We start from the raw sequence: 23460 nt of genomic DNA, 5'->3' as shown, positions 1-23460 counted from the left end.
TGGAGAAAATGGCAGTTAGGTTGAAAGATGCAGTTGAGAATACCTGCAACATCTGAAGAAGGTGGATATTGTGATTATTGGCTGTGTGATTGTGTTACAAGACAATAACTTCAATATCATGAATGAAAAATATCCATAATATTGAGGTGGAACTGTCGTAATTCTAGATGGGTTGAGCACATGACTCAACAGCTTGCTTGACGTCACCATCAAAGAAAACGTGCGTCGTTGTACACTAATTGCCATATCACTCAACACTGCAAGTTTATTGCACACATGAATAAAAGCATGATAAAAACGCGAATTGCGCTTCCGTTCAGCATGTGATGTACCTGATATAATATATCGACGAGTTCCGAGTGAGGCCGTGTATCCACAAGTTGCAGAATAGGCAAAACCATTTATTTTAGACCGCGAGGATTATTGCTTATCAAGCATAATGCCAAAAGTAGAGTAGGCGGGTGTCTCGAGATTTCGCTTATTTCTTGACTGCCATTCGTCGTTTTTACGTCTGTCTGTGCATTTGCTACGAATGGATTGTGGTATTGTTATTTAATTAGTTGAAAACCATTTGAGTTTGCATTCAGATGAGCGTTTTGAGTTGTTTTGATTCTAGTGCTTTTGAGTGACCGTCCTTGTGGGTGTGGTTAATCCCACAAAGGTAAACATTGAAGAACTGGGTCTTGTTGACAAGTGTGGAACCTCCTCCTTAGCTTTTTGCATGCCCGAAAATTTTCGGCAGCAAACTGACATTTGTGGTGTTCGAAGCTTTTGCATACATTTTTCTCCTTGTTCGTGCATTATAGTAATATTAGTAATTAAGGTGGCTTAAGCTACATGCTATAAATCAAGGTGAGTGTCTTCGTTTGGCATTAGGCTAGGGCCCCTAGGGTAGGTAGTTCGTGTCAAGCGTTGGTATTTCGTTGATATTCTATAATCTACTATAATTTCAGTCAATTTAACCATAATCTGTCCTTTCAGTCAATTTAACCATTAATTGGTATGTTAGGCTTTGATAGTACCTAGGTAGTATCTACTATTACTAGGTACCTATTCCTAGCTAGTAGCTAGGCTAGTAGTAGGTAGTTAGTTGCTTAGGCTAACCCTATCCTTGATGCAACAGTAGCCTAAACTACGGTGGGCTAATAGTCTGCCTACATAGGTAGGCAATGTCATAAGGTTAAGTTAAGCACTGCAATAGTCACTACCTAGCCTAATTAGCTATGATATGCTTATCAGCAGCTGGACAGACTAAGTTAAACTGTTTGAAATAAGCTAAACCTGTTCCTACCTATAGCTTACCCAGGTTAATAGCGTTACACTGCAACTTAGTAATTGTACCTTGCAGCTAGCCTAAGTTGGTTTAGTGTTATTTCAAGGTAAAACTGAAGAGTAGTACAACTGTCCCCTCTGGTTCAGTAACTGTCAGTTTATGTGCAAAATGGTTGCCATGTTTAGCACCAGCCCCTTTGGGATCAGTATGATCAAGAGACTGTAAATAGCTGCTATCATCAATACAAACAGAAGTCATAAACAAAAACATAAGCAAAAGGCTTTTAAACATTACGGTCGCCGTCTAGCGAGACCTAGACTGCGGTAGTAGTTGTCAGTTTTACCTTATTTTACTTCGGAGTACCTATGAATTTGGTATTGAACTATTGATGATGTGTTCTTAGCTATATATCCCCTAATCATGATAAGTATGGAACTTGTGCTCATAGGCTATCTGTCGAAGATTTACCGTTACCTAGGTATTCACTGTGTTTTGTTTATGCCTTACCATTCATTCCAGTGGGGTTAGAGCTAAACTTGGTGCTTGCGGGAGTGATGCTCATATTAAAGTAAAACTATACTCTGTTTTTTTCCATCTGTCCATCCGCCTGTGGTGTTTTTGTATGGTAACACTGCGTCCCGGGCTTTAAATAGTTACATTCACTTACATTCAACAATTATAATATCCTATTTCGAATATTAACGGTGTAATTCGCATACAGTAAATTATTAAAACACTTTTCAGTTGCAAATGTACACCCAGATATCCTTTTATTTACCTAAAACTTACACATAGCGTAACTATCTAAAGCCCGGGACACAGTGTTACCATACAAAAACACCACATGGGGATGGACAGATGAAAAAAAACAGAGTATAGTGAAAGAAACCAATATCTGCAATATGAAAATCATAGGAAACTGTGACAATGGTTTAAAGAAAAATGTTACCACCTTTTTAGTAATCATTTGTATAAGTGCATTGGGCTACAGCATTTTTTTTCTTTCATTTTTCATGAATAAGTTTTAACATCTATACAGGATCCAAAAGCTTACTGTATTTGGTGCTGTGGCTTGCCCATTAAGTAGCCTGTGCTTTGCTGTGGTTTGTGACAAATTTTTTGTGCTTTTATTGCTTTGCGTTAACTGCAAACAACTTGAGAATTTGATGGTAAACAAAGGTCCTTAAACAAAAACCCACCAATCCCTATTAGCCGATGAAATTTATCGAATAGGCTAAATAGAGTTTTATGTTTTTTTCTCATTGAATAATACCTGGCCGTTGTCCATCAACTGTTGGCAACTGTAGCAGATTGGGGTTGTTGAATGCCAAAAGCAACTTTTAAAAAATCTCACTGTGAATTAAAAAAAAAAAAAAAGAAGTCGAGCTCTGTCCTGAGATGCATATTCCTCCATTTTCCATTTCAACCAGGGAAGTAGGGCAGGGTAGAGCTATTCCTGAACCCATCAGTTTGCCAGTATAGCTACCCTGACATGCAGACCCTGATTAGGATTTACATGGTTCCATGCTCTACCTTACATGATTAAGGCTCCTTTCCATCATTCAAGCGTAGGATCCTATGCTCTGTTATTCCTATGCCAGACTGAGTAGGCAGTGGTAATCAGGACCATGGTATATTCAAGTGGGTTACTCAACTTAGGTCAGTCAACAGAGGTGACACTCCACTTAATTAGTGACTTGTATTTCCATTGGGACAAATGTCAAATTTTCAACATAGTGTGTGTTTTTCCTAAGTAATAAACCTGAGTGCTCTCTCTCTCTCTCTCTCTCTCTCTCTCTCTCTCTCTCTCTCTCTCTCTCTCTCTCTCGCTCTCTCTCTCTTCTCTATTCTCTCTCTTCCTCTCTCTCTCTCCTCCCTCTCTCTCTCTCTCCTCCTCTCTTTACTTGTCCCTGGAGGTTGAGGGAAAAAACCTCTTGGTGTTAGCAGGTGAGTGAGGGGTCACTCAGCCCCCACCCCCTCTTAACCACCAGTTGGTATTGTTAATTACCAAGTTTCAAAAACTTGACTCCAGCAGCTTGTGCTGATGATTGCTAAAACCACTCCAGTTTGGATACCCAGGAAGAATGCAAATTACATTTAAAGATTTGTTATTTATTCATGATGTAAGATGCAGAAGTTAAGAGAGATCATGTTTTGTTTTATGTTTTGAATTTTCCAAGAATATTAGCTTTGGATTTAAACTTATTCTAAAACATTCATATTTTCATTGTTTCTCTTTAGGTACCATTGTAGATTTATTACTGTTTTGAAATACATATAAATTTTTTCCTGTGCGTATTTCTCTTCTGACAGGAATCCGTTATTAGCAGAGCTAGTGGGTGCTCTGCATGCTTATTTGATATGGAGATTGACTAGCTGCTGTACACTGTATATAATAAAGTCAAATAGTCATGATGTTACTACTGAGGGGTTCAGCATGGTGAGTACTGATATCAAAATTTTTTTATTGTGATTATAAGATTGTAATCAGATTTATTCACAATTTTTTTTAGTGTATTCTTTAGGAATATAATGGCATTTCTGTTATATATTGAACATCCACAGAGAGTCTATCATGGTAGCTTTAACATTGGAGGTTGAAGTGCCTGTTGATCAGATATCCTTATCAGGGCTAAAAATTATATTTTTATGATAAAATGAGGTTTTATGTATACTTACTTAGTAATTACAGATGGAGCCCACCCTCCTCCCCTATTACGGACTCGACTTCATAAAACAAATTGAGCTTGTGGATGAGTTGTTCCTCTTTTACCCCGAAAGTGGATGGGATATGTCACTTACATGAACAAAAGGCTATTGCTGACACGGATTTCAAAATTTAAGCTGCTGTCGAGTAGAAACTCTTAGCTAAGTAATTACTGGGTAGTAAATATAAAACCTCATTTGATTATAGAAATATCATTTCTTCATTGTAACAGTATACTCTTTGATCATGCTCTCAGGCAGAGAATACTATCAGTAAGATAGTGGAAGATCTGCTTATAGCTGACTCTGAGAAGGAAGCTGTGTCTGAACATAACTCAGGGCTGCTGTTTGCCCATATGTATGTGAAGAAAGAATTGCATCGAAGGATGGAGTTGCTTGACAGTAAAAGACCTAAGAAGGTAAGAGAATACTTGAGACTGCTGTTGAAGTTGTTGATGTTTAATGCTGAAAGATCAGAGTATGATACTTTGTTTATAAGGCTTGATTATTATTGCAAGAACTTGAATGTAAGTATTTCTGTTATTCAGTATAGGAATTTGTCAGTATTTTTTGCAAAACAAAACTTTTTTTATGTGCTTTAACTTTCTGATAGAGGTTTAACTGGGCTGCTTGAAAGAATTTTAGGCATCTGATGCAGATTTGAGGATTGGTTAATTCCACCCTAACCCCTCTGCATTTTCTTTGGGTGTCTACATCATATAACTGCTTCATCACTGTGATTTTCTTATAGTACTCCTTGTACAACTCACTTGTGGAACTAGAGAAATGCCTGTGATGCATCCTTTCAGCATCAATATACTAGTAACTCATCTTCACTGGACTAAGTACTGTGTACGCACGTTTCTGGTTACTACTTTGAAAGGTAACCAGTGATTTTCTGTGAACTTACTGTAGACCGTAAGGATATATTACCTGTTGTATTGACTCACAGTGATAGCCAGAATCAAAGTGGTAGTGAGGGAATTATTTGTATGCTTTCATTTTACTTCGCAGAAAGTATTGTATTAATAAATATGTATACGTACTCTCTTTACCCATTTCTTTGTTTCTCATTTTGCCATAGTAATACAATGTCCAGGTGGTCATGCTACAAGTGAGGAGTTTCAATTTATACTAAGCCTATGTCAACCTTTATTGATTATTAAGGCATTTGTGGAAAAAGTTTTATAGTTTAATATATAAAAGATTTAGATGCTTGGATTTTATAATAACTTGTTGCTTTACAGAAAAGAACTAGTGCAAAAAAGGGTGGGGAGAAAGATGACCCAGTCTCAGAATCTGAGGAAAAAGGGCAGAGTCCTTCCAGCCCTCAGACCAGAGACAATAGCAAGGAATATTCTCCACTGGTAATTCCCGGTAAGATTTATAAGTAGAAGTTTTATCTTCAAAATGCCTTAAACTAATGCTAGTAACCATGGTAGTTAAAACACAATGTTACCTGCTTATCAACATATTACTATATTATATTTATGAAACCTATATTATTTGAAGCCATAAATATACTAAGGATATGTAAATTCTTGCCAGTAAGGGACTGGTTATTTGAAAATCCTTTTTGATGAGAAATAACATTATCAAGATTTGTAGAATATCATGTTATCAAGCTTTGACTGTGGAAACATGTGATAAACTTAAAATTCTGGCAAGAAAAAAGTATAAAATATGCAAATTACAGAAAAATATTTGAATTTGTGCATGAAATGTAAAACTAATATACAAAGTAATGCCAGAAAAACCGAAATGATGCAGAAAGTAATATTGTTGAACTAATGGGGAAAGGGAAGAGTAAATGTGCATAAATGGAACTATTGCAGAAATGACAAAAAAATTAGAAAACATTTAAAATGCAAAGAAGGATTTTATATACTTTGTATGTATATAACTGTTGCCTTGGGCATAACATTGGACAGTAATCTGGTATCTAAAAAATTTGCCAGAAATATTTAAGTTTTGTAAAGTCAAATTTAGAAGATAAACCCTTTTCTCTGTTGATCTTAGTGCAGTTGTAGTCTTTATTTAGGTGTTGCAGGCATTATGCAATTTGTTAGGTTCAGTTGCCAAATTTGAAACTGTGTGAGAAGGAAATTTTCCTCTTCCAAAACCATGTTTTAGATGAAGGAGAGCCTGCACCTATTGGTGAGGAGCAGGTTGATTCATCTGGAGAGTCTGGCTGACTGATGAAGGGTCTGACAGGCTAGCACCAGGTCCTGGAATTCCTGATCGAAGGGCATGCTGCCTGAAGTAGTGAGTGGCTGAAGGGTTATCCCAGGGGCCACCCTGCCATTCTCCTGACAGTGATAGGGAGAAGAAGGGTCTCCAGGGTAATGGTCAGCAAAGGTTTCCATCATAGACTGGAGAGGGAGGTCTTTATGTTGGAGGCACTGATGATCAGTGTCCCCATCCAGGATTTTTGTGCTCCTTATGATCTGCTGGTGTTAGGAGGCACTGCCATGTTCCTCAGGTAGTGCTGGTAGACTGCTCCTTCATGTAAGTGGATGGCAATCCTCCTTGAGAGGTGAGTCATAATCATACCAGTGTTGGAATGGCAGCATCCATTCTCAGAGCACAGTACTTGGTATATTGTTCCTCTCCTTTTCCTGTGATCATCACTAGTGACAGGTTTCTTCATGAGGTTTTGGGCAATCTTCCAATCCTTATAAAAGATCATAGGGTTGACTTTTCTGTCTGCATCAGTAGGTTTTATTGGGAGCTAATGATGCTCTTCAGTTCTGCCTCATCCTTCTTATACTTGGTGTTCATGTTCTTGGGGGAAGGCACTATATCTCCCAGTCCCAGTGCAGCTTATGTATATTAGTCCATAACATACTCAGGGAGTGTTGCTGGTTATATTACTTATCTTTTACAATATTATGTGAGCTTTAATTGTTTTTTTTTTTTTCTTTTTTTTTTTTTTTTTTTTTTTTTTTTTTTTTTTTTTTTTTTTTTTTTTTTTTTTTTTTTTTTTTTTTTTTTTTTTTTTTTTTTTTTTTTTTTTTTCCCTCCCATTTTTTTCAGTTTTGCAAAATAAAGTATAAAAAACAATAAGATCATGTATAACTCACTAAAATTAGGGTACGTATTTTTATGAGAGTCTTGGAAAAGAGGCCTCATGCAAGGTTGGAAATATTCACTTTCATCATCATGTGACAAGTACAGATAACTGAGCATTTGCATATCTTCCTCTTTCCATTGATGTTTTTTTTTTTAATTGGCCGACCTTAAAGTTCATAGGCATTTGTTTAATGTATATATAGGCTGGTCTGTCAGGGAAGAAATAATATCATAGCCCTGTTATGGTTATTTGCTATGAAGCAATAATTTTTTCCTACTATTACTTCTCTAAATGTAAATGTAATTAGCATGTTGGAGTGGCTATATTAGAATAGTAAAAAAAGTATACGTAACCCCCAATCTTTTGCCCTAACACATACAAGGGGGTAGTAAATATACTACATCCAAAGTGCAGAAAAAGTGATATGTACTAGTTAGGCTAAGCCAAGACTATACTGCCTGTAGGCTACCTGAAAATCCTACCATATCCCTGGCAAGCCTATGAAAATATACTCTCAGCTTGAAAGATTGTGTAGAATCCAAAGAAATTACAATTATTCTGATGTCTTTATATGGTAAGTCATCGTAGCAGGTTAGTGCCATCAGTGATGCATTTTAGGCATTACTTATGGTTCTAGGCTGTTTCTCTTCAGTCTCTAGCTGCAACTCATTTCATTACTTTTATTTACCTCCATTCATATCCTTTTCTTCCATCTTACTTTTTGCCCTCTCCTAACAATTGTTTTATAGTGCAATTATGAGGTTTTCCTCCTGTTACACTCTTTAAAATTTTCTTTACTCATTCCATTTCAAAGTTGAATGACCTCCTAGATCCCAGCTATTGACCTTTGGCCTAAATGTAATGTTTTATTATATTAATATGGTAAGTATATTAAACACAAAAGAACCAAGAAATATGACACTGGCAAGCAAAATGTATCTTTCAAGGTCTTTGTCACAGTAGCCTAGCTTACTTAAATTGTTGTATTCATGATGAAGTAACTTCAATCATCGGACACAAGACAACATTAGTATTGTATGAGTGTATGTATATAACATAAAAATGAAAACACAGTGACCAAATTACCAGTAGTGATAAACAGGAGTGCTTTTGGCATCGCACTACACATTCACTAGACCCTGTTGTCCCCAATTTTTATGGCTCTAATTTTTATTTATAGTACAATGGTTACAGGATACAGATACTATATCATTAGCCAGTCTTATTTATTATATTGTACATAGAGTACTGATTATTGCAGAATAATGGTTGAAAAAGAACAATCTTGCAGTAAAATACATACTATAGAATTGAAATGATTGTAACATGCAGTGTTCATCTGTTACTCATACATTTTTCAGTAGGATTCACTAGGAAAGTAATTTTAACACTTATCAAATTGGATATCTTGATGTCCTTTCTGGAAGGCAGTACATATTCAGTGTGGGTAGTAGTAAACAGTTCTGTCTTTGCTCTACACATTTATTTTGCGATTTGATACAAAGACACAGTTGCACTGAGAAAAGTGGCACAAAGGACACAATGAGATTAAGAAAGTGCAAATCATTGAGGGGTTACTGTATAAGTAAAATTTTCAGCAGATAATAGTGGTCCCTCCGTATTCGTTGGGGATGCATGCCAGACCCCCCGTGAATAGTTAGAAGCCCTATAAAAATGCTTTAAATCACCTATTTTGTTAGTTAAAACTCAAAAAAAAACTCAAAAAAAAAAATTTATACCTGGTTTTTTTAAGTTTTATCACAAAAAGTGCATTTTATGATGAAATTCATATTATTATTATTAATAGGTGTTAGTTTTTCCAGACCTCTGAGTCTCAAGTAGACTCTTCTCAGGCTGGTTCTCAGGGATTAATCCTGAGGGTGAAAAAAAAAAAAAAAAAAAAAAACAAAAAAAAAAAAAAAAAATTAGACTTTATTTGAGAAACCCGTCTTATTTAAAAAATTTGATTTTATTAATTGAAAAATCCCTGCTTTCCGCAAGAATATTTTTCATTTCCGAATCCGCAGATAAATAGATCTTGCTGGTCCAATTGGGCCACTCAACAAGCAAATGCTGTACTGTCATGGGTGTTTGACATCTGTTACATTTCACTGGGTCAGCATGTGGTGTTGACATCAAGTGACCATGTGAGAATCTTGTGTTGTCTTTATACGTAGCCTTGCTAGGATCACTCTTTTGCTTTCTTTCCTCCTGTGAGGATGTCCTCCATGCATAGACTTCAGTTTTTATATTTTTAAGTTTATTTGTTGTTGGCACAAGGCCCATTCTTCTTTCCAATCCTGGTAAATTAATGTTTTAACTGATTTTACCCAGTCTGACACTGGGGGCATATGAAATTGTTGGAGGGATAGTGCAGGCTAATTGGCAGCAGAGTCTGCATATTCATTTCCTTTTATTCCCACGTGTGCTGGATCCAACATATTTCCATTGATATTCCTGATTGGAGGAGTTGTATGAATTTTTATTTGAATTTCCTGTACTATTTGGTTTCCTGGTTTATACTGTCTTATTGCATCTATAGCGCTACGTGAGTCACTGAAAATAACACACACACTTGCTTTTGCCTCAGATATCATATCTAGAGCCATCTGTATGGCTGTGACTTCAGCAGTAAATACTGATGATATTGAAGGTAGGCTTTTTTTACTTAACATATTTTTCGAATATGCAGATGCTCCTACTCCAACATTATTTTTGGAGCCGTCTGTATATATCATAAATTTGTCGCCTTTTCTTCTAATGTTGCTCCAAAGCATGTTGGTGGTACATTTCCGTACTTGTCATTTGTTTTTTGAGTAGGTAAGACAGGGAGGTACATATCTTTACTCTATTTAAAATCCATGGTGGTGGCAATTCCATTGGTGGGTGAAAAATTGGATTCATATTATGTATGTTCATTATGTATCTAGCTCTTTTTGGGAAAGAGCTAGTACTATTAACTGCTGTTACTTGATTACAGTTTGGAAGCAGTAAGTTGCAGGAGACGATCCCGCTTGCATTGAAAGACCCTCTTTGTATTGTTATTAAATTACGGTGATGTTTTTTAAGGGCAAAACACCTGCCTCCACCAAAAGTGAGTTTGTTGGGGACGATCGGAAAGCTCCTGTGCACAATCGCACGCCTTCATGGTGCACTGCATCGAGAGATTTTAATGCAGATTCTGAGGCGGATGAATATATTGGACAGCAGTAATCTATTTCTCGCTTTGCCCCCTCCCCAATTAGTGGTGTGATAACTTTTTTAATATGGCAAGGGCTTTGATGCCCTTGGCTTTAATGTATTTGATGTGCTCTTTCCAATTTAAATGTTGATCAAATATTACTCCAGATACTTGATTTTTGTACAAAATTGTATTTCAGTGCTATAAAGATGCAGTTTGATTGTTTGGTTCTTCATCCACCTTTTGTCTTTGTAGAAGACGATTGCTTTTGTTTTATCAGTTGAAAATTTAAATCCAACTGAATTTGCCCAACTACATATATTTGAAATGGCAGTACTGAGAACTCTCTGAGCATGTCTCAGATTACTACTCGTATAGTAAATGACAAAGTCATCAACTTATAAACTGTTTTTTACACCACTTGGTAAATTTATAGTAATGTCATGATTTGCTAAAGCAAACAATGTACAGCTCAAGACACTACCTTGAGGGATTCCTTCTTCCAGTTTTTTTTTTTTTTTTTTTTTTTATAGGTTACTGAGTAGGAATTTTCTACTCTTACTTGAAAAGTTCTGTTTTGTTAAGAAGTTCTTAATAAATATTGGTAAGTGGCCCTCTTAGTCCCATTGGAGTGGAGTTTTTGCATGATGTTATGTTTCCATGTTGTATCGTATGCTTTTTTTCTATATCAAAAATATAGCTACTGTAATTTCTTTTGTTCAAAGCCTTTTTTGATATGATCTTCTAAATGTGTTAAGGGATCTAGGGTTGATCTGCCAGCTATTGAACCAGATTGTGTTGGAGTTAAAATGGATTCTTTGGTTAATACATACGTTAATCGTGCATTAACCATTTTTTCTAAGATTTTGCGTAGGCAACTTGTTAGAGATATCGGTCTATAATTGGATGGATTACTTGCATCCTTTCCTGGTTTGTTTATTGGAATAATTATGGCATGTTTCATTTATCAGGAAAGACACGTTTTAGCCAGATACTATTGTAAAATTTTAATAAATATGATTTAGCTATAGGAGCTAATTTTTCTATCATTTCAAATGATATTTCATCATATCCTGGTGCAGAGGGATGACAAGAGTTGATGGCATTATCTAGATCATCCATGTTAAAAATTATAGTTATATTCCAGGTCTTCAAGAGTTTCAAAATTGAGTATTATATTTTCTTTTGTTTTCTGATTACTTTGAAAATGTGATATCTAGGCTGGAGAGTAAAGACATGATGTTTCAAAACTTGTTCCCAATATGTTTGATATTTCATAAGTATCATGGTATATTTTTCCATTTAAATGTATGCACTTCTTGGAGGTCTTATATGTTTTTTCCATTGATTTTTGCCTTATCTTTTGCCAGACATCCCTTGTGGATGTGTTTGAAGATATGTTTGAGACATATTCCTTCCATGATGCGATTTTTTCAGCTATTAACCGTTTTTCTAAATTTGGCTGTATATTTGTTATATAGTGGTAATGTGGTTAATTGTTATGTTTGTTATAACTATTTTTTGTTTAATATGTTTGATACTATAGGGCATTTTGTTGAGTGATTTAAGGCGAGTTTTGAGTCTGTTTAGATTGCGACTCAATATAGTTTATTTTACTTAATGTTTGTTAATGTTGGATTCCACCATGGACAGGGGATTTTGTGGAATGTGTTTTGGTTTTTGGAATACTTTTATCTGCAGCATTTATTATGAAGTTTGAGAAGGATTCACATGTAGTATTGTGATCTTCATTATGTGGGAATGGTGGTATGTTTCGTGTGTATAAAGATATTTATCCCAGTTAGCTTTTTGGATATTATATCTTGTAGGTGGCAATATTTTGACATTACTTAAGTAGTTCAGAATGATTGGGAAATGGTCACTTGTGTATGAATCGTCTAGGACGTTCCATTCAAATTTCTCGCTACATCATTTGAACATAATGAAATGTCAATTGAAGAAAAGGTTAGGTGTGTATTTGAAAAATATGTGGAACTTCACTTTTATTGAGACAATACAGGTTGTGTTTCATTATAGTATTCTCTATGTTGATTCCGGATGTGTCAGTAGGGTTATTAATATCCCATAATGGATTATGTGCATTAAAATCTCCTACTATAAGTATGGTTCCTGTATACTTTTTTTGCTAATAAGTTCAGAAAAATCACTGAAATTTGCATTGAAATTTGGTTGGTTATATAAATTACAAATAGTAATTTTACTTTTATCAGGCATATACAGTTTAATTGATGTTATTTGATATGGCATAGATGGTATGTCAACCGGTCATATGTAATGCTATTATGAACGTATTTATGGCTGTGCCTAATTTTCCACCGTCAGTTGGTGAATAACAGGCAATTTTATAGTGTTGGATATTTGTAGGGTTACTTCCTATATTTGTTGTAGACATATGCACATTGGGTTGTGGTCTCGTATGATTCTTTGTAATTCACCCAGACGTAGTCGGGTTGAAGAGACCATTTATATTCCATTGAATGATTTTATATTCCATTATTGGGAGGAATTGGTGTTAAATTCTGTAAATTGATTGCTGATTTACTTTATCTCGTAGTTTATATGCATTTGAATTTATTTGTGGTTTTTTAATCGTTGTATTTGTATGTTGGTTATTAGATTCTGGAGTTGTTTGTTTTTCATAGTTGAATATTAATAAGTCTATTTTTGATTTTATAATTTCCTTTTTGTATTTTAAGGATTCAGAACATAATTCGTTCTCATGTTGGTGTGTTAAAGGGCACCTCCTTAATTTGGTAGAATTGTCAATACAATTTCGTACTGTGTCCTCTGTCTTGGTAGTTAGTTGGTTATATGTACGTACAAAACATTCATTACAACCACAAGATGAAGCATGTTTGGTAATGTTAATTATTGGTTCAGAAGTTTTGTCTAGCTTTAGAAATTTCTGGTTTTGTAATTCTATTGTTCCTTTTCTGTAGTGATAAGGACTGTTGGTTTGAGGGGTTATTTGTTTTGTTGTTGTTAATGGGATATTTCGGTCTTGTGGATGGTTGGGGGGTGATAGTTATATTTTGGTTTGGTTTAATGGTATGATTTTCATTAGTATTATTTGATGGAAATGTAAAGAGTGATCTTTACTGTCCAGATGTTGGCTGTTTGATTGAGATTGAGGGTAATTGTGTATTTCCACTTGTGATGAGGTTAGTTTTTAAATATCTTTTTTAAAATGTTCTCCTGGTGTAGTTGGAGTCTCTCTGATTGATTGTAATTTTCAATATTTACTTTTTTTCCCTTAGGTGGGGTTCTTTCTAGAATTCTTTTCTTTTTGCCAGTTCGATTATCATCATTATTTAATTCTTCTTCTATTGGAAGTTCTTTTCCATGGATAACTGAATCATCTATGTTAGTGGTGGTATTAGTTGTTGTAATATCACTTTTATTTTGGGTTTCAGTATTATTGGTATGAAATCCAGTTTCCATGTTATACTATCTTGTTTGTCATTGTGCTGTTTGATGTCTTGATTTTTAGTCACATTTGAAAAGGTGGGGGTTTGGATGGATTGTTAACGCCTCTTACTTTTAGCTCAAGTCTGGCTTCCATGACTGACATTCCTGTCCTATTTATTAACAACTGAAGTTCTGTTTTATATTGGTAAAAATGAACATCCTTTTAGATTTTGCGTGATGGCTAGTCCACAATTAATACATTTTGATTGATTACAGTTCCAATTAGTGGTATGGTCATCTGATGCACAGACTGCACATATAGCTTTATTACGGCATCTTTTGTATGTGTGTCCATACCTTGAGCACTGTGTACATTGTAATGGTTTAGGAACAAAAGGACGAACTTCTCTATTTTGTCCAAGAATTTTTATTTTAAATGGTAAGTACTTGGCCTGTTAAATTTTATTTTGGCAATGTTGATATTTTTTACTTTTATCTTTCCTACTTGAAAATAGAGTATATTTCTAAATCGTGGATATTGTTATATCTCAATTTTAGGGAGTCTAGCAATAGTTGTTTTGAAGGAAGCTCCTGCTCGCTATTGGGTAGGATGACTGTACCCTGTACATAATTCAATGTTCAGGCTTGTAATTATTACCTTATATTATTTATTTCTGGTTGTATACTTAAAAAGGCAGTGGACTGCTTTTTTATTGGTTACTTGGATAAGCCATTCATTGTCCTTGATGTGTCTGCATTCCATGTCTTGTGTTGGATATATGTTAAGTAATTTGTTTTCTAGCATCGCTGCTGAGATTTTGTTGTCAGCTTTGAGGACTAGAAATCTTGACCAATTATCTGGTCCAAAGAGGTCATCAAAATGTACCAATGTGGGATTAAGTCGGTAATTTTTGTTTCTTTTTTGGTCCTTGTTTTATGTATGTTGCTTGTCTATTGTGATTTTTTATATTTTTCTGTATTGCTGGGAGGATTATTTGTCTCTAATTCAGAATTATTGTTCATCATATATGGTTCCATTGTTACGATATTGGAGTTTCATACATTCAACTTCCCTGTCAGATAATATACTTAGCTATAGACTCCGTCGTCCCGATAGAAATTCGAATTTCGCGGCACACACTACAGGTAGGTAGGTCAGGTGATCTACCGGCCTGCCGCTGGGTGGCAGGAATAGGAACTATTACCTTCTAAGGTCAGATTTTTCTCTATCGTTTGGGACTGTAAACATACGTTTACGGTTCCTCCTGATTTGATTTTCGTGTTTCATCGCCATCGATCTTATGGGCTGTCTTTTGCAGGGAAGTACTGGGTCTTTGGTTTCGACATACGCTTTTATTAACTTTTTAATGAATTTCGCTTCGAAATTTCGAAGAAAATACTAAGTGAAAACTACCGAAATAATCGGTAGACACTCACATAGTTTGCCATAAAAGAGAATTCTTAATATTTATTCATTATTACATGTAATAAAGGTTACAACTTTATTAAGGAAATATTAAACTCTTTTAATTTCCTACTTTAGGAAGTCAGAAGAGCATATAACTAGATACGCTTAACTTTATAAGCTTTAATAGAGTTTGTGCTAACGAGCAGTTAGAGTATTAGCAGTACTAGTAGTTGTTGCATCCTCATCACTTCTTACTCCTCAGAAACTACAAATTTATATATGCAAATTGAAGATAAATGGATAGCTCAAATGCAAGCTTTTAAAAGGTAAGAAGTGAATATAGTGTTCCCCCCCACCATTGCAATGGAGGGTGCGTCTGATCGGCTCTGTCTCGCTCCCAGGTCTAGACCTCTTCCAAGCTCACAAGCCCAGAGGAGAAGGATGTCGACAACCGCAGGGGGGTTTCAGAGAATCCCCACCGATCAGGTGTCCCCTCGGCAGGTTCTGTAGAACGTCCCAGACTGCCAAGTTCGCCATTGGAAAGGGGCGTCCTAAGTGTGTGTTCCCCTTATTATTATCGTGTTGACGGATAAGGAGAAGAAAGTTTCAACGGCGTAGATTCAATGAAGATGCAAGATATCTCGTCGTAGATATCGGAACCTCAGAGAGATATCTTTCGATAACAGTTGCGGTAGAGGCATTGCCCTATCCTGTTTTCGTCCCCCGTACAAATAGACGGAGGCTCTATCCCATGGGGTTTGAAAGAGTTATTTCACAAATTCCTCATCAGTACATTTATATGAAAATATATCTATCTGAGAAGAACGAATTAGATATTAAAGAATATATGTTGATCGAATGAATTATGGATCTCGGTTAATGATTAAACATACATATATAATTTTTAAGCTTCTAGCTCCTCGGACATGAAGCGCCTGAAACGCCTGAAACAAGGCTCGAGGCGCCTGAAGAGCCTGGAACGAGGCGCAAAGCGCCTGAAGAGCCTGAAATGAGGCGCAAAGTGCCTAAAGAGCCTGAATCGAGGCGCAAAGCGCCTGAAGAGCCTGAAGAGAGGCGAAAAAGCGTCGGAGGCTCCTCAAAGGAGTCGCAAATCGCCTGAAGCTCCTGAAAACAGGCTCGGAGTGCCTGAAGCGCCTGAAACGAGTCGAAAAGCGCCTGGAGCGCTTGAAGCGCCTGAAACAAGGCTAAAAGCGCCTGGGGCGCCTGAAATGAGGCGCAAAGCGCCTGGAGCGCCTGAAACGAGGCGCAAGGCTTCTGAAGCGCCTCAGATGAGGCGCAAAGCGCCTGAAAGCCTCAAGCGCCTGAAGCGCCTGAAACGAGGAGCAAAGCGCCTGAGATGAGCGCTAAGCACCTGAAGCTATAAAACCAGGATCTTCATCGGATATGGAGTTAGATCCTGATTCTGCGTAAGGTGAAAGACATTCGAGGATTTCTCCTGATAAGGACGGGAGTTTGTTGCACAGGCGGTCCGTCGCCCTTCTCAGGATAGTCTTAATGCAAGTAATGGCAAGAGCAAGATCGGTTTTTTTTTTTTTTTTTTTTTTTTTTTTTTTCCTGGCGGGGACTCAAGATGTCGCACAGGCGGCCGTAGCCCTTGTCAGGTTAGAATCGGTACTGCTAAAAGCCCTTCACCTTACGGAAGGAGGCGCTCTCCTCCGGTTGCTCATTCTTCTCCCAACTTGATGGACAGGAAATGGAAGATAGATCGGAATTGGAAGCCAATAAGGGAGCAGGTCTCTCAGTTTATAAGACCTTAGCGACCTTTTTTATTGAAAAAAAAATTAGTTCATTACTAATAAGACGATATTAAAATCTTCCTCCTTCTAAAATAATGCAACCAACCATTTACAGAGAGTGGCAATCGTTTGCAAATTGAACAAGGTTCGTACGAGCTCTCATTCATTGATTAGAGGCTCTTCCAGATAATAGAGGCGTAGAATACGGCCTTATCTACAAGAGAATAAAAATTTGAGGGATTCTCTTCGATCCGAGAGTTTTCATTGCGATCTCTTTCGACTAATGCTAATTCGTGTTTATTGACGAAAAGAACGGAGAGGGCAAAATTTCCATTCTCTCTCCGCATCGGAGGGGAAAGAATGTAGTAGGAAGACTTGCTGCATACGACTGCTGAATGACAAGTCATATACGCATACCATAGTTGCCTTTGTGGTTCGCTACGAAATTATCTATATCCTTACAGGATTTTCCTGGTAAGGACTTCGCTTAAAATGTTTGTTACGACAATTACTACTCGGCTTCGGTATTTAACAAAAGTTGTTTGGCTTAAATTGGCATTATTGAGAGCTTCCTTAGGCTCGGGAATAATTTTATTATATTCCTTCATTAAATGAAGTAACTGGCAACTCACGATGAATGCAGCCAGGCAGCGAGCGAGATGGCCGGGCTGTCATTGTAAGCGTAAGGCCAATACAGTACCATCCAGGTCTCGGTCATTAGCAGTCGGTTGCATCTCTCTCTCCAACGGGATCGAATGGTTAACCGTATATTCCCCCTACAATCATGGACTTAGTCTCGAATGGAGGGGATAGTTAAGCTAACATAAATAAAATATTGTCTGCCTTTTGCTAAGAAGCTTTCAATAAGAAAGATATTATAACCTTTCAATGCTGTTTACCGTAGGGAACATTATTAAAGGATTCTAACACAGCAGAACATTATATTATATAATGCTCTCATGCTTACGAAAGCATGGCTTATTAGAATACATGCTTAGTGAGAAGATGGATGTAGTAGAGAATTCACTTTAAGACTACGGTATGGTCAAGTCTTTCGAGAAACGCACACAACCTTTTTAGAATCAGATATTGCTCAAGAGAAGATGGATGAGTGGAATGGGAAACATTCTCTTCGTGGCAGAAATGGTTTCCCTGAATAGAATATACTACGTATATAAGAGTTTTTTCCTACTAAGAACGGAATTAACATGTGTAAGGATGTCGGGTACCATAAAGGCACAGATGTTCTGGCACATATTAGAAGAAAGCGCCGGTCTGAAGCGCCAACCTGGCGCAATGCGCCAGAAGCGCCAGCCTGGCGCAGTGAGCCAAGAGCACCATCCAAGATATTTTCTCGTTTTAGCGAGTTATTAACATAAGAGTCCAGTAGCCTCTCAGACAGCACGCTCGGTAACGGCAAGATTCGTTCCTGATTTCGTTACCCATTTAATCACTTAGGCCAATTCCACGACACTCTCATATCGCAAAGAGCATTGAGAATCTTTTTTCGCTCCTGTTCGCGTTAACAAAGAGAACCTATTTGGAAAAAGAGGTTCGATGCAAGATCCTGCATGTCCGTGAGAACCTTCTCGATCAACGATAATAACTGTTAACGTATGTCTAACATTTATTGCAAAGAGTTGTGAGAACCTACGGAAAGTCTTCTTCATAGATCTCTTAGCAAGGTAGAAGACGAACAGGCTTCCTGTAGACTGCTTCCTTTTCCTTGAACCAAGAGAGGTAGCAATATACACCATCTTTATTTTATAGAAAGGGGAATAAACTTTAGTTTTTTTCCCCTAAATATAAATGCTTTACAGAATTTAAGATAAAGGGCGTCAAAGAAAGAGAGGATAATACTTTATGCCTCATTTTGGCCTTAGAGAGTGTTGGGATTCACAGAGGTCACCGTTCTTTCTCACAGCATGTTTTTGGAAGTCTTTTCCAAGACAGTCTGAATATTCTATAAGCATCTATTACAAATGGACCTTAACAACCTCTCCACTCTGAGTCAGTCTTCGTGCAGAACTGACCAGAAGTGGACCATGAATGAGAGGTATTTTTAAAAAGGTGAATGACAATAGTTCATAGCCAGGACATAGAATTGCTGCAGATCGTGTTTGATGGAAGAGGAAACTGTCCTCTTCTGATACCTCTGTGAACCACATATAGGTTTTTTCTTCCTTTTCAGAGGGAAGAATCAACTTTATATATATCTGCTATCAAAGAGCACAGTAAAAGGCTATACTCTGTCTATACAAGGAGAATTAGAGATAGCAGAGGATTAAGATCTTTGGGATCTGATACGATACCTCAATACGACAAGAGTAGGATATCATGTACTTCGAATTAGATCTTTTGTGGCTTCAGATTACGTGTTCCGACAAGATGGAACTGCTCCTCATCAAACTTCTTTGAGAAATTTTATGAGGGAATTCTTTGTTTTCTCTTGGCCCTTAACTACCAAGAAGACCAGTGAATTTTTTGTGCATTGGAATCTAGCATCAGATTTAATGGAGACTCGGCAATGGGTTCTTGCCAGCATAGTATGTCTGGCAAGAGAACTAAAACCCTCTATTCCTGACTCAACGATTTCAGATAGAAGTTTCGTTGCCCAGGCAGGGTACTTACGTTTTCACCTACATATGAAGAGATGGTTTAAACATTTTTGCCTACAAAGTCTTTGGGATGCGATGAGGGTTCGAAATGCTTCCCAGAAGGTATTCAGAGAGATACAGTAAAGAGCTAGAAATCAGGAATCCTCCCAATTTCAGCTCGGAGTCTCCTTCGACTTCCAAGCCCCTTCCCTTCCTTTGGACAAGGATAGGGAAGATTCTGCAACGAGGAACTTCATCAGCAAGTAAGAAGAGATCTCGTTAGCAACGGAAGGATTCAAGAAGGATCCTCCTCGGAGGAAGAGACTTATCTCTCGTACTGTTAGATGTCCTATCGTCTAATGGATGTAGTTTACTACAATCACCTTCCCTTGCCGGAGAGGCCAGAAGCTCAAAGTGGAAGAATTTCTTCCACCCTTCTCCAATCTCCTGATAAACCATTGTGGAGTTTCACAGGACTTTCGGACAATGTAGCGCCAACCAGGCGCCAAATGCCAAAACAGGTGTAAAAAAAGAAAAAACCAGAGGCAGACAGTTTCAAGGAACACTGTCATTGTCTGATGAAGAGAAAAGGGGGGCCTCCAAAGCCTAGCGCAGATGCGCTGGAGGCGAACAAGTCAGACAGATAAGAGTGTCTGATGTGGGCATCGCCAGACATCCTCGGGACTCTACCAAGCTCGAAGCTCCAGCAAGTGGAGAGGAGTCAGCCAGGGCCAGAGCCAAATAGTGCCAGTCTGGAGCCAGGCGCGAATCTACTTCCAGGTGCGAGGCGCCAGCCATGAGTCAGGCGGAAAAGCGCCTTCCAGGAGCTAGGCGCCAACCAAGTGTCAGCAGGCGCGAGGCGCCAGCCAGGCTCGAGGCTCCAGCCAGGCTCGAGGCTCCAACCAGACTCGAGGCGCCACCCAGGCGCAAGCCAGGCTCTAGGCTTCATTCAGAAAAGATCCATTTCAAAGGAAGCCCTGGTCTTCTTTGAAATAAGTGTGATCGCTAAAAGCACTTCATGAATGACTTGATGATTCCTTCAAACAGCTGAGAATTAAAAGCGCTTGAAGTGCGAGCTTTTATGAATTCTTGTTCGTTACATAACAATATGTCGTGAAGGACATATTAGCTGTAACTTAAGGGAGATGCAACTCTGTGTTGACTTCCCTTTGCACGAAGGAGGTCAAGTTGACCTACGAGAGATCCTTCTCTCTTGGTTTTACGTGTTCTACGGATACGTTGCTGGGATAGGGAGCCGACACTGATCCTTAACTAAGAGAGTTAATTTTTATGTTAACATAGTGTTTTTTTTTTGGTTTGTTTGAAAGGAGTTTGGGGATAGCTCTTTTTCAAACTAAGCACAAACCCTCGTGTTAGGATCAGGTGATCGGGATCGGTGTTGTGCTCCTTAATTATGCCCCTAGGCATAGGTGTATGTCATGTAGTGGATAGACCCCATTGACAAATGACCATTAGATTCTGTCGAGTAAGTGGATAAGACCCCATTGACAGATCTACAAGAACTCTTAGCCATAGGTCACATCCTCGCTGAGGCTCTTGAGACGAAGCAGACACCTAGCAATAGCTAGGAAGTCAACCCTTCGTCTAAACACATAGGAACCAAGGTTTATTTATCTATTACCTACAACGTATGTTGTTTACCTGTCTAATCAGTAATTAGCTGTCTCTTACCCACCGCCAAAGGTGCCAATCAGCTAAGTATATATCTGACAGGGAAGTTGAATGTATGAAAATGTTATTGTACAATAAAGTTTCATACATACTTACCTGGCAGATATATACGATTGAATGGCCCCCACCCCAGCCTCCCCTCAGGAGACAGGTGGAAGAGAAAAATCTGTCCTTAGAAGGTAATAGTTCCTATTCCTGCCACCCAGCGGCAGGCCGGTAGATCACCTGACCTACCTACCTGTAGCGTGTGCCGCGAAATTCGAATTTCTATCGGGGACGACGGAGTCTATAGCTAAGTATATATCTGCCAGGTAAGTATGTATGAAACTTTATTGTACAATAACAATATCATTTTACCAATTTATTTTTGTTTGTTTCTTTTTTATTTATGCACTCTATTTGTTTTCTGGCTCTGCTGCTTTACTTGGAACAGGGTGTCCTTTGTATCTTTTATAGTACTTTCACTACTTGTGGCAGTACCTAGGAAAAGTCGGGAGTGACGTGCCAATGGTCATCAACTGTGCCGTAGTTTTTCCATCATGGGGCCCAGGGGGTACTCAAATCATTTATTTCACAGTTCATAAATTTTGAGTTTAAAAAAAAAAAAAAAAAAAAAAAAAAAAAAAAAAAAAACAAAAAAAAAAAAAAAAAAAAAAAAAAAAAATTCTTGAAAAGATATCATTGGCCCTTCGCGAAGTTAAATCTTCTGCCAAAGGCACAAGTGAGAAAGGACTCCCAAATGTCCGCATCCCTACCCTACCCCAAAAGCAAAAGGGGATGGCATAACATGATTAGTATGGCCCAAGTGTAAGCAGAACCCCCGCTTGCTAGGACTAAGAGTATTATGTTTAATACAATTATCCCCATCCTAATACATTATGGGCAAACTGGATAGAATGCCGAGAGTTCTATTCCTAGAACCAGGCCCCCCCTGGAATCCGTGGTCCAGCTCCACAGAATAGTTTCTGCCTGAAAAAACAAAAGGTCCGAACATTGTCGGGTTAGATGATGGATCTACCACAGTTCTCACTATTTAGCTTCGGATTTAACTCCACGTTAAGCCATGATATGTTTTCTCATTTATTTGCTTTCAAAAATTTTGGCAAAAAATGGAAAGGTCCACATAAGTTTACTCGAAAATATATAATGTCATATGGGACTCTTGGGTTCGAACCTGGGAAGAGATTCCTGAGGTTCGAGAGCCCCCTCACCACGTCAAGGTGGTCCCAAAATGAGGGGGATAAAAAAAAAAACAAAAAAAACAGAATTTGTGGATATTTCTCAGAAAAATGCCACGAATAGGCGAAAGAAAAATACATATGTACTCTGAATAGATGAATTTCCTGCGAATAATGGGGGGATATGTAAATGCACGAATGCGTGAGTCCGGGAATCCGGAGAACGCGAATAAGGGGCCCCACTGTACATCTTAGTGCTTGCCACAAATTCCATCTTTAGATCCTTATATTTCACCACTTTATTTTTGGATCTTTTTAGCTTGCTGTCCAACCACTCCAGCTCCCTCTTTTCACTTTCTTAAGTGCTAGATCGCTAAAAGTGCCCCAGTGCTTGGCTTGACAGCATAAATTTAATTAACTCAAATCAGTGTAGGATATAGGAAGGTAAAAAGAAAAAAGTACTCTGAGAATTGGATAATATCTAACATAATGTATACTAAGAATTTATTTTAGTTTTCTTTGCCTGAGAAATGTGGTTTTGTATTTTTTCTTTTACAGTCTTGATGTGGACATTCTTGATGTGGCCATGAATTTTATAATTACCATTATGAAATACCTTATGACATTAATGAGTACATATTTCAAGTTATGTAGCATTATGAAATGTCTGTTCTCTTTCGGTTACTTTACTGCCTATTTGTTTCCTAGTGTGCCTCATTTCATATGTGAAACAAGTAATTCTTTTTCTGTTGCACCAAATTATTTATGTAGACTCAAAGGATTTCTTGTCCAGAGGCCCTGTGTTCTACAGGGAATATGGCAGAAATTAGAGTTATGAATTATATATCTCTCCTTACAGGTACAGTTAAAGAGGAATTGTCTGAAACTGAGGAATTTTCTGACACTGAAGATGTCAGCACTAGGGGTTCTTCACCACCAGCAAGGAAGCGTACTGCTGAAGAAATAGATATTGAAATCAAAGAAGAGGAAATTGATGATTTTGAATTCTTCCCGTGCGATGTTTCACCAAAGGACCATGATGAGGAAGATGATGATGATACTGATGAGGAGGAGGATGAGGATTATGAACTTAAAGATGATGAGGCCCTGGTGATTGATGAGGACTATGCACCGTATGTTTATCTCTGATTTTAAATACTTTTTTT

The 23460-nt window shown here is 37.6% G+C and overlaps 1 protein-coding gene across 1 annotated transcript in view; it reads left to right on the top strand.

Moving 5' to 3' along the window:
- The first annotated feature begins 443 nt into the window (after positions 1-443).
- LOC135214700 (uncharacterized) overlaps positions 444-23460 on the top strand; it is a 42674-nt gene continuing 19657 nt past the window's right edge. The window contains exons 1-5 of the mRNA XM_064249034.1: positions 444-448; positions 3587-3713; positions 4237-4398; positions 5227-5356; positions 23154-23427. Of these exons, the coding sequence (XP_064105104.1) occupies positions 3711-3713; positions 4237-4398; positions 5227-5356; positions 23154-23427 (569 nt within the window). The 5' untranslated portion in view covers positions 444-448; positions 3587-3710. The remainder of the gene's footprint in view (positions 449-3586; positions 3714-4236; positions 4399-5226; positions 5357-23153; positions 23428-23460) is intronic.

The sequence above is a fragment of the Macrobrachium nipponense genome, chromosome 19 (genome assembly GCF_015104395.2).
Source record: "Macrobrachium nipponense isolate FS-2020 chromosome 19, ASM1510439v2, whole genome shotgun sequence".
In the NCBI taxonomy this organism is placed as follows: Eukaryota; Metazoa; Arthropoda; class Malacostraca; order Decapoda; family Palaemonidae; genus Macrobrachium; species Macrobrachium nipponense.
Note: the sequence above shows the minus strand (reverse complement) of the source record. Positions and strands in the feature narration are given on the sequence as shown.